The sequence below is a fragment of the Atta colombica genome, unplaced genomic scaffold (genome assembly GCF_001594045.1).
Source record: "Atta colombica isolate Treedump-2 unplaced genomic scaffold, Acol1.0 scaffold136, whole genome shotgun sequence".
Lineage (NCBI taxonomy): Eukaryota > Metazoa > Arthropoda > Insecta > Hymenoptera > Formicidae > Atta > Atta colombica.
This window is the reverse complement of record NW_017259224.1, coordinates 307,320-320,986: the sequence shown is the minus strand read 5'-3', so window position 1 is coordinate 320,986 and position 13,667 is coordinate 307,320. Positions and strand designations below refer to the sequence as shown.

At 33.1% G+C, this 13,667-nt stretch overlaps 1 protein-coding gene across 3 annotated transcripts in view; it reads right to left on the bottom strand.

The window, feature by feature from the left end:
- Positions 1 to 12,636, bottom strand: part of LOC108684616 (alpha-crystallin A chain) — a 22,493-nt gene extending 9,857 nt beyond the window's left edge. Inside the window, exons 1-3 of one of the 3 annotated variants that reach the window (XM_018189033.1) lie at positions 12,263 to 12,636; positions 1,613 to 1,729; positions 204 to 393 (exon numbers count right to left, since the gene is read on the bottom strand). In XM_018189033.1, the coding sequence (XP_018044522.1) occupies positions 204 to 393; positions 1,613 to 1,729; positions 12,263 to 12,450 (495 nt within the window). In that variant the 5' untranslated portion in view covers positions 12,451 to 12,636. Of the gene's footprint in view, positions 1 to 203; positions 394 to 1,612; positions 1,730 to 7,231; positions 7,355 to 12,262 lie in introns of those variants that run through there. The other 2 variants (XM_018189036.1, XM_018189035.1) reach the window with 2 other exon arrangements.
- Positions 12,637 to 13,667: the final 1,031 nt, after the last annotated feature.

Here is a 13,667-nt window from a genome sequence, read left to right as displayed (position 1 = left end):
TATATATATATATATATCGCAAGAATAATATTATTAAAAAAATTTGAATAAAATATTTTCAACATTGAATCCTTTTCTATTAATCAATATAAACAAAAAGCCAATCGTTCGATAAAGAAATGTCAATTGGCTCTTTGTTTGTAAGTTTTTTTTTAGTTTCATGGCTAGATTTGAACTTTAATAACTGTGATAGTTTTACTCACTAATAGCTTGTTGTCCACAGTCTTGACGACAATTTCTTCAGGCGTGTATTGTGAAACATCGAAACGCAGCTTCAGCATCTTATTGTCACCCTCGTCTTGGATGAGAGGACTATTGAGTCCATCCAGCCAGGCATGATCGTGCTGAGGACTTAGAGAACTGCTGTTCTGAGTGGACTGTTGCGTGGTGGTGCTGTAATTTAAAACAAAAGTCTCAATTATCATCGATGATCATTGCTTGTACGTCAAGTTTAAATGAGCAGTGAGATATCGGACACATTGATGCGGTGATGAGTGATGTTGGATCTGTAGCCGTTAACGTAAAACCTGTGTTTGACTATACTATAGTTGGTGCGATAGTATGAAGCCTTACTTACGGTGTGTGACGATGCACAGACAAATCAAATAAATACAGAGACTGACATATAAAATTGTGTGTTAAAATCAGTTAACGTTAAAAAGACTAGCATATTTTTATAACTATTTTCATTATCATCACGCACAGAAATAGATAAAAAAGATTGCAATTTTGTATAATAAGAAAGTTATTTATTTAAAATGCTAATTGATAATTAATGTGCACGCTTTGCTCTTTCTAGCGTTAACTGATTGCATAAACTGGTGTTACTCTTGCACGCAGCACTGTGATCTATGCAGAATAGAAAAACAAGGTTAAAAATCTATAAGGTATGAATCGTGTCAAGAGGATAATGATATCATCATCCCAAGTATACGTAGTCACAAAACGTGCAGACATTTATTTGTTCGTTGCACTCGCTTTGATGCGATTACAACTGCGTTAACTCTTTGTAGAAAGAAATTGTTGTAACGCAGCGCTAATGCGCTGTAATAATAATGTTTTACGATTCAAGTTTCGTTATTATCTCCCAATACATTTATAACATAAATAATATTAATATATGTAAATTTTATATACGTTAACATAGATATAATAAATTTAAATTTCATTAAAATAACGATTCATTAACATTCAAGAAAATGACCGATGCAATTAAATCATCAATTTGGAATTTTTTTGCTATAATCAGATCACGTAACAATCGAAAATTCCTTTCTTGTTTAACGATATTATTTAAGCGTAAAATCATTAATCTATGTTATTCTTCAAGTTCATCCTACAAAGAGTTACAGAAAAAAATAAACGAAAAAAAGTGCGAGCTAAATGTTTCGGCTAGGAAGTAACGTAAAGTGTGCGATCTAATTTACAACTACTCTTTCAAAACGAAGCGTCGATCTACTTGGTCCTCCAGCAAACTTTATAAATCTAATCGGGGATGTGCGCCTTTGTGACGCGTAACATCTTCCGATCCCATAGATCGTCCCTACATCAATCGATTCGTTTTCTCTGTGCGTTTTCTTTTTTTTTTCTTTTCTCTACGATAGAGCGTCACCTTTTGAAACTGTCGAATGCGGATCGCTTCGACGGTGCAGCAGGATCGACCTTGTCCCAACCATCCGTCTTCGAGGTCGTCGATGTGCGGTGCTCGCTGGTGCTCGTGTGGTGTCGACTTCATAGTTAGTCACGTGCCAATGCAGAGAGCCATTCGGTAGGCGAGACAGTAGTCGAGCGCAGGAAGAGGTATTGTTATTATTATATACGGTTTAACTCTGATGGTTATGGAGTCGACTGAATTTAACGTTAACTCACGCAATTACTTGTCTTCGTGTCTTTCTCTGTTTCTTGGCGGTACAGCTCGATTAATATCTGTCCTGCAGTTTCCTTAGATTGGGTTTCACCAGCGATTAACAGTTATTCGTCAGATCGTCTAAGATTTCTTCCGAGCTTCCTGGTTTCACTAACGACAAATCACTCTTGCTTTGCTATCTTTGTTATCTTCATCAATAAACATCAGTTTTTTTACGGTGAAGAAATAATCGAATCTATTTGGGAATCTATTAAAACTTCGATCATATAAATTCATGACTATGCCTATTTTTAATGTCGTAATAACAATTGTTCAACTGACGTATAACTGTTCAAAGTTTACTCGCCATTGATGAAAACCATTCTCGTTGGAATTACAATGTGCCGATACCCCGAATTTTCGATTGTTAATATTTGGCAAAGAAATACGACGAATTATATATAAAATCATACGTTATATTAATAGATTGATCAAGTATGTTTGTGATATTAAGAGCAATAAGTTTGCCAAGAAACAATGAGCGAATGACATTCCCAGCAAGATTTAATTGAAATTCTGATATTTTTAAAATCTATTATTTCCTTTATTTTTCTCTTTTTTGCTTTTCTCTTTTGCTATCTTATTTTTGCTAATTAAAAATATTACACAAAATATGACTCCTTAATGAATTGCAAAAAAGTAGGCTTACAAGTCTTATACTTTCATATTCATGAAACTTCGTAGAAAAATAAAAATAAATGAAAACAAACCATAGAACTTAGCGTCAAATTTTGACTGAATAAAAATCTCATCACGTGTGTGTACTAGAGACTATACAACTAATGCCTATTATAAATCTAAAATATGCTGCCAAATCGCTTTAAAAAAAGGACAAAAAGCAGTAAGACAATCGACACACGTCAAACACGCAGCAAATTAATCGTAAAAAGGCTATATACAAATTATTCGTACAACTTAAAAAATTAATAAGCGCACTCGGCAAATACAATACGTATACGTGATAAATCTTATTGATTCTAAATTTCTTTTTTTAAAAGAAAAGAAACACTTTGTTTGCGATAAAACGAATTTCTCGAATGGGTATCTGCCTTTGTCCCGGTGATCTTTTACCACGGAGATCGACGCTAATTACCGTTGATAATCGATGTTAAATTTATTAACGGTTCCCCAAAAGGACTCTGATCGATCGTAAACGTACTTACATGCAGAAGAACAAGCTTAACTCTGCTTCTAACTTCGCGTGAAATACCATCGAACTAAATATCACGATAACCGGAAGTGTCTTGCCTTGTCTTCGGAGAGGTCGTCGACCTACTACCACGTAGGATACTATAAATAGTACACGATTACGTCGTCGCAGCCATACTTGCAGCGAGGGTAATCGTGATTTCTCGAGTCACGTTTATTCGTGTTACCTTAAGTTCTTCCTCGCAAAATTAACTTTGATTTAACTAATTCTACTACACGCTATTTTCCAGCCTCATTTATCGCTTCTCGAAATTTACACAAGTTTTGAAAATAGATATTAAAATGTCTGCACCATAAATTTATAAGTTATATTTATAAGTTATATTATCGTAAATAGATAGTCATAGATTATTCTTTTGTAATTATTTATACAAATTTAAAAAGATGACTTGTTATACACAGATGATTTTGGGAAAATTAGCAAAATTTGAACAAAACTTTTGTAAATATCGTGAAAAATTTCTCTGTTATTGTTGTGAATTTTATAAAGTTTTACAAGTCTAGATTTTTCTAATGAATTATCTTGCCATTTTAGAAGTAAAAATCATATTTTATAAAAGATAAAATGCATGAATCTCTTCGATGAAAATTAATGTTCGGAAGAAGTGAGATCGTGTCTGACATTTATAAAGTTTTGTGATGGTCGAATAAATTGTTTGACAGAGTAAAACGATTCCAAGAACGAAATGTCACTATATCCCGTCACGCGATATAACGTGTTTGACAATAATAACGATTATTTTCCGCGTTTTATTTCCTTCGTGCGTATAGATATTGAACAAAGAGATGGCTGTCAATAAATTCCTATCAACTGTCGTGATTTTTCGACAAATCTATTATTGAGAATACAAATGCATCATACGATTTATATAATAATCTTTTATAAAGAACCGAGATATACATTACCATGAAATTCTGATTGAATCTAAGCTTGTAACATTTAAATACCACGAGACGTTCGCCAACGGGAAGTGCGAAAGGGTTCAAGTAAAGCCGTAGGAAAGCTGCGTGGGAAAGAATAGGAAAGAAACATGGTAGAGAACAATTATGCCAGACAAGAGAAAGGTCGGATCTCGTGAAATCGAGAGAGGTCGACCATAGTGCGCGAGCTCTTACAAAACCTGACTCGTCAGAGTGAAAAGGCCAAGCGAAACGCGAATCACGAAGTAGTAAATTCTAATTTTAATCCATTACGTTATTTTGCATGCATTTCACACTATATGAATATATCTTTATCACATTGCATGAATACATATCTTACATACTTTAATTGATAACAAAATTATAATTCAACAAAATTATAATTCAAGAAATAAGATGTGATTTCAATGATATCATTAGATTTCTATATACGAGTGTTTAATGAGGTATTTTATTGAAAGAAAAAAGTTTCATTAAAAAATTATAATAAAAGTAAACATGAAGGGGTAGTGAAAATTTACTATATGACGCAAGAATAAATCAACAGTGTTTATCTAATCTATGCTTACTACTTGAAATCGTTGAAAATGATTGGTGTGACTTGTATCAGTCTTGAAATCTTGTATTAATACATAGCACAATTTCATATCAAGATATTAAATTTAATTACAGAAATTATAAATGAAAATCATGTTTTCTTCGTTTTTATTTGACGTGATAAAACAGAATAAAAATTTTTGTCTTATGACAATTAATAGAACAAGTTTAACTAAAATACTGACATATAATTTTGATATTGTTTTTATTATAAAAAATGTAAAAAGATGAATATTGTGCAAAATAATAAATGTCTTCGAAAAATTTAATTTCTAATGATTTGTTCGTTGAATGACAAAGAGTTTATTATCGTCATCGCAAGTCATATCTAGTTAACTAATTCTATCGAATAAGATAATCGGTACGACAAGCACGTTTCGACAGAATCATATTTAGCCATTTACGCGATGCCAATGGTCGGCTGGAAGTCAATGAATCGCTTAACTCACAGTCAGTTACACATCGCCGGCACATTGTATAACGGAAAGACCATGGTAGTATGATGAAACAAAAGAGCGCGTGTGTGAGAAAATGTGTGAGAGTAAGCGGAAAGTGAATCTCCTTTTAGCTCGCACGCATCATGTTGCGTTGCTCGAATCTTCGATCGCGATGTCTAGCCGACAGTATCAGCAAGTATACACCAGTTATCAGCAAAAGTTCAAGCATGAAGTTTAGCATAGTTTACCAAAGTCAATTAGTGAGCTATTATCCTGCCTCTATAAGAGATAATTTCCTGTTGCTGTTCGAATCTTGATGAATCGTTTATTCAAAGCTATCTGCTGCACGATATCGAATCCATAAAATTTTTCAAATCCATAAAATCTTGTGTTCGTTCTAAAGAAGCAAAATATTGCACGTGGTATAATTATTGATTTTCTGTCAAGAAATATAAACGTATTGCCAATTTCCTACTATAAAATAAGAAATTTGTGTATGTTGGAAGATAACTCGATAAATTTGCTTGCATTTATAGACTCGATGTAAAATCAGATATTTTAGTTTATTTAATAATTTTCATTATTTAATAACAAAAGATTACTGCGATGTACAATTATAAAATAATTTTGTTCTAAATGTAATATTTAGCTCCAAAGTGTACGATTATTAACGAAATCCAATTCAAATAGTAATCAAGAATAAAAAGTTAGAATCCAAATAGAAGAGTCGATAACATTTGTATATCTTGCTGTCTATCTGTTACAGATGAGCTACAGTCTATACGTTAATAACATGTCCGCGTCAAAGACGCCACTCAGCGTGATGTGTTATACGCGCTTGTCTATTTGCGGTAACCGTCCCTGAACATAAGAATTACGTCAGAAACACGTGATTATTCGAACTTTGTAATGGACCATATTCACCTCCCACGAATGATCCATCGAGTATGCATGATCGACACCGAGCACCTGCTTACCGCGACGCATAGATATTTATAAACGCTTCAGGCAGATTCTTTTATGCCAATTTTTTTATGTCAATGACGAGACACGGCATGTTTCTCAAAATGGATCTGGTTATGATTTATAAGAAATTCTTAAGTCATATTACGAAAAGGAATGTTGATCGAAATGAATGGCTGTACATAAATCGACGAATTAAATATAATTAACCGGTTCAGGATGGGCGTACTATATATAGTAACTACTATATATAGTAACGAATATCTCTCTAAAATTATGTTAATAATTTTTAATGAATAAAATATTTTAATCAAGATTTTAGGAATTTAATGTGCGATACTCATTTTCATCATACTTGCAACTTTCGATGTTTTAAGATCGCGTTATACTCATTTAATAGAATTCGAAAAATTTTTTCCGTATCTATTGTTATTGTTGAGAAAAGATAAAAATTTTATTAAGTATAGGGCATTCAAAGCGTAAATCTCGCATAGCAGATCTCGATTATCTAATCCTTTACATCTGACAGCCACACTCTTAGAAATGTTCTTAAATTTCATTAAATTTAATATATTTTTCATAAATTTAATGTACACGTTCATTCCATTCATTACATTTAAGTAATTACATTTAAGTAATTACTGTAATTTTCAGTTAAATCATTCATTACTTTTAATTTCATTCATAACCACGAGCTTCATTTACATGTAAAAGAAGTTCGTGGTTACATTTCTAACAGTGCAGATATTTTCCTTCCGATATTGAAAAAGATGCAACAAGATAAAAAAATCATCCAACAAGATAAAAAAATGTATTATATATATAGAAGTGAAAAAAATAGCAAACAAAAAATCTACATTTGATGTAAGATAAAGGCTGTAATGTCAGGTTCTGTGTGACTGTTTTGAAATTTATTATACAAAAACAAAGTTTTAATACATGCATTGTTATTTAGTAAAATCGTCGAATTAAAAAAAACTGTTTTGAAATGATTAAATAAAAAAATAAACACATCTCTAATTGGTAATATGGAAAAAATATAAATAATAATATCAAAAAAATAGTATATAAAAAGAGTTTAATTAATTGCGTAGCAAAATGATCTTTTGCATGAGTAACTCGCCCGAATAATTAACCGATCTAAATAAATTGATGACGAATACGTTCGGACTTTGAGAATTCGCGCTGAACAACATACCGAAGCTTGATGACCGTTTTATGCGCGGGTGGATAAAAATCCTCGTTCGGGATCATCATGAATCCTTGACCGGTGGTGAGCGAGTCGATACCAACCAAGCACGCTTCGCTCTACAACGTAGACTGTGACGATGCGGTTGCCTCGACGATATCGTAAAAATTACTGCGTAAATTCACTCGTCTAGGATCCCTGCAAGCTCCTCACCTTTCCTGCGCCACGATTTAGTGCTTGATTCCAGTGGAGATCATTCGCGATGGTACATCGCGATACAATGTCAAGGTTGCATTGACATTGTAATAACGTGGTATACCGCAAAAATATATATTTATATGAAGTGTCAAGTTTATTTCGAGTAAGTCTATGTAAGAAAACAACGTTAATTCAATGCAGCACGCTCGCGACGCGGCCGTTGCATTATGCATAAGCAGCTCGTTCACTACAATGTAATTTCAATAAATACATTTTTTTTAATATTTGTCTACGTGGAAAGAATGTTTTTTTTTGCTGGAATATCTAAAAATTTAGTTAAACTGGGAAAAAAAATTGTCTAGTTGAAATCGGATCAATTAGAATTCTGGTTTTATCTCAACTAGAATTATAATAGGTTCAACCGGAAAATTTTGCATAGAAAAAACGGTTTTACTGAAGTAATTAAAAATTTAGCTGGATACAGATCTGAAAATAATTATGTTGAATCAAAATAATTACGTAGGAGGTTCAAGCATAACGATAATGATGCAAAAAGTTTTCTAGCAATCAATTTGAGCATCCCATCTAATAAAATTTTTTTCAGATATATATCTAGCTAAATTTGTAGTTCAATAAAATCATTTTTTCGTGATTCGTTCCTTTTCAATTAGAATTTCAATTAGAATTAATGCAATCTGCAGATTTTTTGTTTTTCTAGTATAGATACAAATCTGAAAATAATCATTGAATTATCAAAATAATTATTTGCTCAAGTATAATGATAATATTGATAATGCAAAGAGTTTTGACATTTTAGAACCTGTTGGATCCAATAAGATGATCCAGTAAAATTATTTATAAATCTGTGTATCTAGATTAAATTGTAGATATTTCAATAAAATCACTATTTCCAGATAGCAAACAGGCACGAGTACGTTGACTGGGTTTATTTTAATCGGACAAAATCCCGGAATTTAACATTGTTCGTTCTTTTTCCGTGTTTCCATCTCGCTTCTTTCAACTAGTTTCGAATGACGACAATGCTGCAATTCAGAAGACGCGACCGTGTGCGTGCATCGGTATGCTCATGCCGTCAAAAATGCAGTGAACGTGTTTCGTTGTGCGTTCAACGAGACGCATGTCATGTAATTGCGTAATAGACATCGTTTGTAATTCCGCGAGCGACACGTATATATACAGTTTTCCCACATTTAAAATATTCCGAGCTTTACGTGAATGTTTCCGCTGTGATGAAACAAGCATTATTCAAACAAGTATTTGTTAAAATTCAGTACATTTTTCTCTCAGTGTAAATGACGGTTATTTAATTAAGCATCGAACATTGTTGTTATGGTAATTGAATGATTTCTATGACAAAGTTTCACATGACTACGAATGTACGCAAATTTCCAACACACACATTCCCCGAATCACGCTTCACGTTCGGGCGGTCGAGTCGCCAAAGGAGGCTCTTGGTCCGCGAGTGCAGTGACGGAATCTCTATAAATAGAAACTAAAATGCACGAAACGACTGTGTCGATGCAAAAATGCAATCTGCGAATCGTTGTGACGACCGAGTCACACTTCCCAATAAGCCTCATCTTTGCGATTTTTTTTGCGACGGCGCTGAGATGACGTTTCAATAAAGAAAAGCTATATATTTTTACGAAAGCTTATGTTCTGCAAATTTTTTATTTAACATGACATATGACGACATTAACACATTCTACAATAAGCCATTAGTAATAAATCAGAAATCAGAAACCAGAGAGAAATTAACTAATTGATAGTCAATTATTCTTCTCACATTCGATTGTAATTGATCAATTTCTAACTTCTGACTTCTGATTTATTACTAATGGCTTATTATAGAATGTGTGTTAAGGTTATTGAAATTACCGTAAGAGCGAAACGGTACATTCCGAGTGTCAGCAAGGCAGCAACGACGTAAATTAAAATCACATACATAAATGAACGATTTTAAATCGATATAAGATTGGCGAATTTAAAATTTTAAATTGATATAAAATCGATTCTAAGTTTCGGCAAAATAACAACAACGTAAATTAATCACGCAAATGAATGATTCTAAATTGATTAACATTAATTAACATTAGATTCTAAATTGATACAACATTAAATGGTTTTGGCAAGACAACGATACGACGACATAAATTAATCACACAAATGAGCGATTTTATATCGAGTCTCTTAAAACGCGACGAGCTGTAAGTAATATGTTATCTATTTTTCTATGTCAGATTTTTATCCTTTTATTAATTTTTTTTTTGGTTGATTAATTTCTTTTTTACAATCTTTCGTGATCGATTTTATTGTATTTATACGTTATAACGACGCTTCTTATTCAGAAATCAATCTTGAATCACCGTCTTAAAATATTAAATTGCATCTGCATGATAACGTATACGATCGATCTATAGATTGCTAATCTCTCTAATCGCTCGATTATCGAACCGCGAGACGGAACTCGTAGTGTAAAATACTAACGATCGGTGAATCGTTATCACGCAAAAAGAAAATGCATTTTTTTCTCTGACATATCGCAAATTGATACGTGGATTTCCAACGACTGTTAATAATTGACTTCGATCGCGAGTAATTTCAATGCCGGACGTGCCGTATCAAATGAAACAGAATTCCTCTTTTAAACGAAATAAAATCTCTCTTAAAAGAGAGATGTAGGTATCAGAAATAAAACCTATCGCATATTGATACGATTGAGCGAAAATAAAAGAAAAACTTTAACGTGAGGATACGAAGGCCACTCTCGCAAGTTCTCTTTATCATCCTCTCGCGCGTCGCAACTACGACAAATCAGACAAATTAGATTCATTTGTCCGTACAAAAGGATCGATATCTTCAATGTCAACCACATTATTCGCGACCTACGTTTATTTCTATCGATCTTTCTCGCCGATGTACAGCGTGCACAGTAATTCCGTTAATGTGTAATTCCCTCGAGAGACGACCTCGAGACGTTAACACAATACGCAGATGCCGGTTCGTAAACATACTGTTCGTATCGTTACTGATGTAAGCAAGCGTTCGAATTATCGTTCACGTTGGAAAGGAAAGCTTTTCGAAATCGATATATATAAGGTCTGCGTAACGTACGGTGCTTGTTTTCCTACTGGAGATCGTTTGCGTTTTAGTAAATTACTGGAATTACACCACACGAAACGTAGAATTTCTAGCAATTTACCAAAAGCTATCCAGCAGGAAAACAAGTCTTGTGTATTGCAGGCTTAAAGCTGCGTTCCATAAAGCGCATGATGTACCATTAAGACTGTTCTTTTAGCTGAACTTCTGCAATATTTTTTCTTTTTTTTTCTAATGCAAGTGTGGAGAAAAAAGTGATTTCTATTAATTTTGATTAAAAATAAGTAAATGAGATAATCTAAACATCAAAAAGATATAACAAAAATGTTTCCTAGATTAATGAATTTCATTTTATTTTTGAAAAATAAGAGTTTAATGGACACACATTAGAAACGGCGTTAATTGTATAATATTTTTCATCAGTAAGATTAATGTCTTTAATTCCGCACTGAATAAAATTTAAATGTACAAACCAGTTATTAAAGAATCTTATATAGCAGTTACAAAGCTGCTTTTTCTGTTGAATGCAGTCATTTTATATGTTGTTCACTGCATGTTAAATGAAGTTTTTTAGCTAAATTTCTTATTTGTGTGGGTTTGTATTTGTTGTTTGTGTATATGTTTTGTGCGCAGTTCATTTTTTCTCTTTTTCTGTCTAAACGTGGAAAGAGAAAGAGAAAAGATGAACTGTGCTAGAAATTTAGCTAAAAAAAAAAAACAGGCCAAAGATAAAATTAATACATCATGCGCATTATATACATAGGAAAATATCATATTCTACATTGAGGAAAAGATACTTAAAAATTCATTTGGAAAACTTTATTTCACAGAAATAAATATTTATTTAAATACGGCGAAATAAAATTTTATTCTTAGTAAATAAACCATTTATTTCATTTTTTTTAATAATAATTAATGAAATATATTTGACAGAAATGAGATATTTCATAGAAATAAATATATATTTCGTTATTACAATCAAATTTGTTCATAACTATCCTAATAACACACTTTATTCGGAATATCCTGAAGATGTCCTTAGGAGGTGCAAAGGACGTAGTACGGACATCCTTTGAATGTCCTCAGGATGTCCTTTGGAGGTCTATGTTGTTAGGATAATAAATATCGAAGAAAACATCGTAAATAACATTTGCTTCGCAATACTTTGACATTTTTCTCTCTTTTTATTACTAAAAAAATAATTACTCCATTAATTTTTTTTCTTTTCAAATCATCTTCACCAAAAAATATTTTCTTCATAATAAATAATCTTAAAATGTACTTATTACAAATATTAGAAAAATTCATTATTATGTATATTCAAAACAAGAATTTATTTTCTTTTAAAAAAATATTACAAAATTGATCGAAAAAACTTTATAATAAGCAACAACAAATTTAGGTTTCAAAATATATTTTGAAGAATAAATGTGTGATGAACTTATGATAAATATGAACATTATTGGAATATATGAACTTTTGAAATAAGTAATTGTTACTCGGGTACAATATATATTTTCCTGTGCGTTTTATGGAATGTAGTGAGAAAGGCGCGTATACACGAATTTATGCGCAGAGAGACGCGCGAGAGGGAGAACATAATCGGTGCGTCCTGAAAGGTTAAGCATCTCGCGAGAGAGGGAGAGAGAGAGAGAGAGAGAGAGAGAGAAAGAGAGAGAGAGAGAGAGAGAGAGAGAATATCGGAGTAGTCACTTGACATACCTGGTAGTGCTCTTGAAGAAGTTGTTGCTCTCACGATTCATCAGCTCGCTGCGGAATCGCGACATCTCGTCCTCCATCTTCCTCATCTCGGCGTCGAAGCGCTCGCGTATGTTGGAGAACTCGGTGTCGATCACGCTGAAGTCACCGAGTTTGATGGGAATGTTGCGCTTGATACCACTGTCGGCCATGTTTTTTTTTTCCCCAGGAAGCACTTTCGTGTCTCTTGTCACTGTAATCACTTGACGAAGACTCGCGCTGCGTCAGATACGATTCGATCGCGAATATGGGTAACCGGTACTTGAATACTCTGTAACTCGGCACGTGTCACGTCCCGTGTCTCGTTCCTGTCTGAGGAATGAGCGCGGCTCGCCGGCGGCCGTTTAAATACCCGGCGACGCCGGCGAGGCCGCTTGTGGGTGTTCGGTTTTGTTCGGCTGCGCTCGGCTCACTTCGTCACCACGCGCACGCGGCCGTTCGCCGCTCGGTCGGTTGTGAAACCGCCGCGGGCGGACGCTCGCGAAATTTGACATGCACCGATCACGGCCCTAAATTTAATTAGACATTAATCGCTAAATGGCAGGAGCGTCGTTAGTTAAAAGTTGACGGACATGAAATGGCGAAGCGTCTGTCACCGCCTACTTCCTGCGCGGATCGATGGAAAAGCGCGATCTATTTACTGTTTACGGACGCCGCTACTTTTTATAAAAATTTTACGTAATTTTTCACGATAGAATCTTAATAGCATACTTTATTCGAAGGACGTTCTGGCGAATGTTCTTAGGACATGTGGATAACCTCTGAATATTCTTTAGAATGTCCCTTGAAGATCTGTGCTATTAAAGGAAGATTGCTCCGATTTTAGATGTCATTGTTTAAAATTTTCAAACATTTAATTAATGATCGTTTATGTGAGTATATTATACGAATATTAATTATGTACTCTCTGATATTTTTAAGGAGGGAAGAGAAAGATGAAAAAACGTGCTAAATATTGATTAAATAAGACTTGACGGCTAACAAATTTAAGAGTATTAAACGTAATTTTTCTTGATAGAAAATTGCTTCGTTTTTTTTTAGATATTATTGTTTAAAATAAGTTTGAGATATTTCATGTATTCATAGTTGTTTATGTGAATATAATAATGATAGATACGTTGATATTTTTAAGAATAGAAAGATGAAAAAATGTATTAGATATTGTTACTTTGAATAAACTAAACAAGTATAATAAATTAACAATTGACAAATTAAATTCAGCATAATTTTCTATACAGAAGATTGCTCCGTTTCTTAGATATTACTACTTCAAAAAGTAATTTTGAGATATTTAGTTGACATATTCATGATCGTTTATGTGAGTATATCAATTATATATTAATTGTAGATCCACTCTGATATTTTTTTT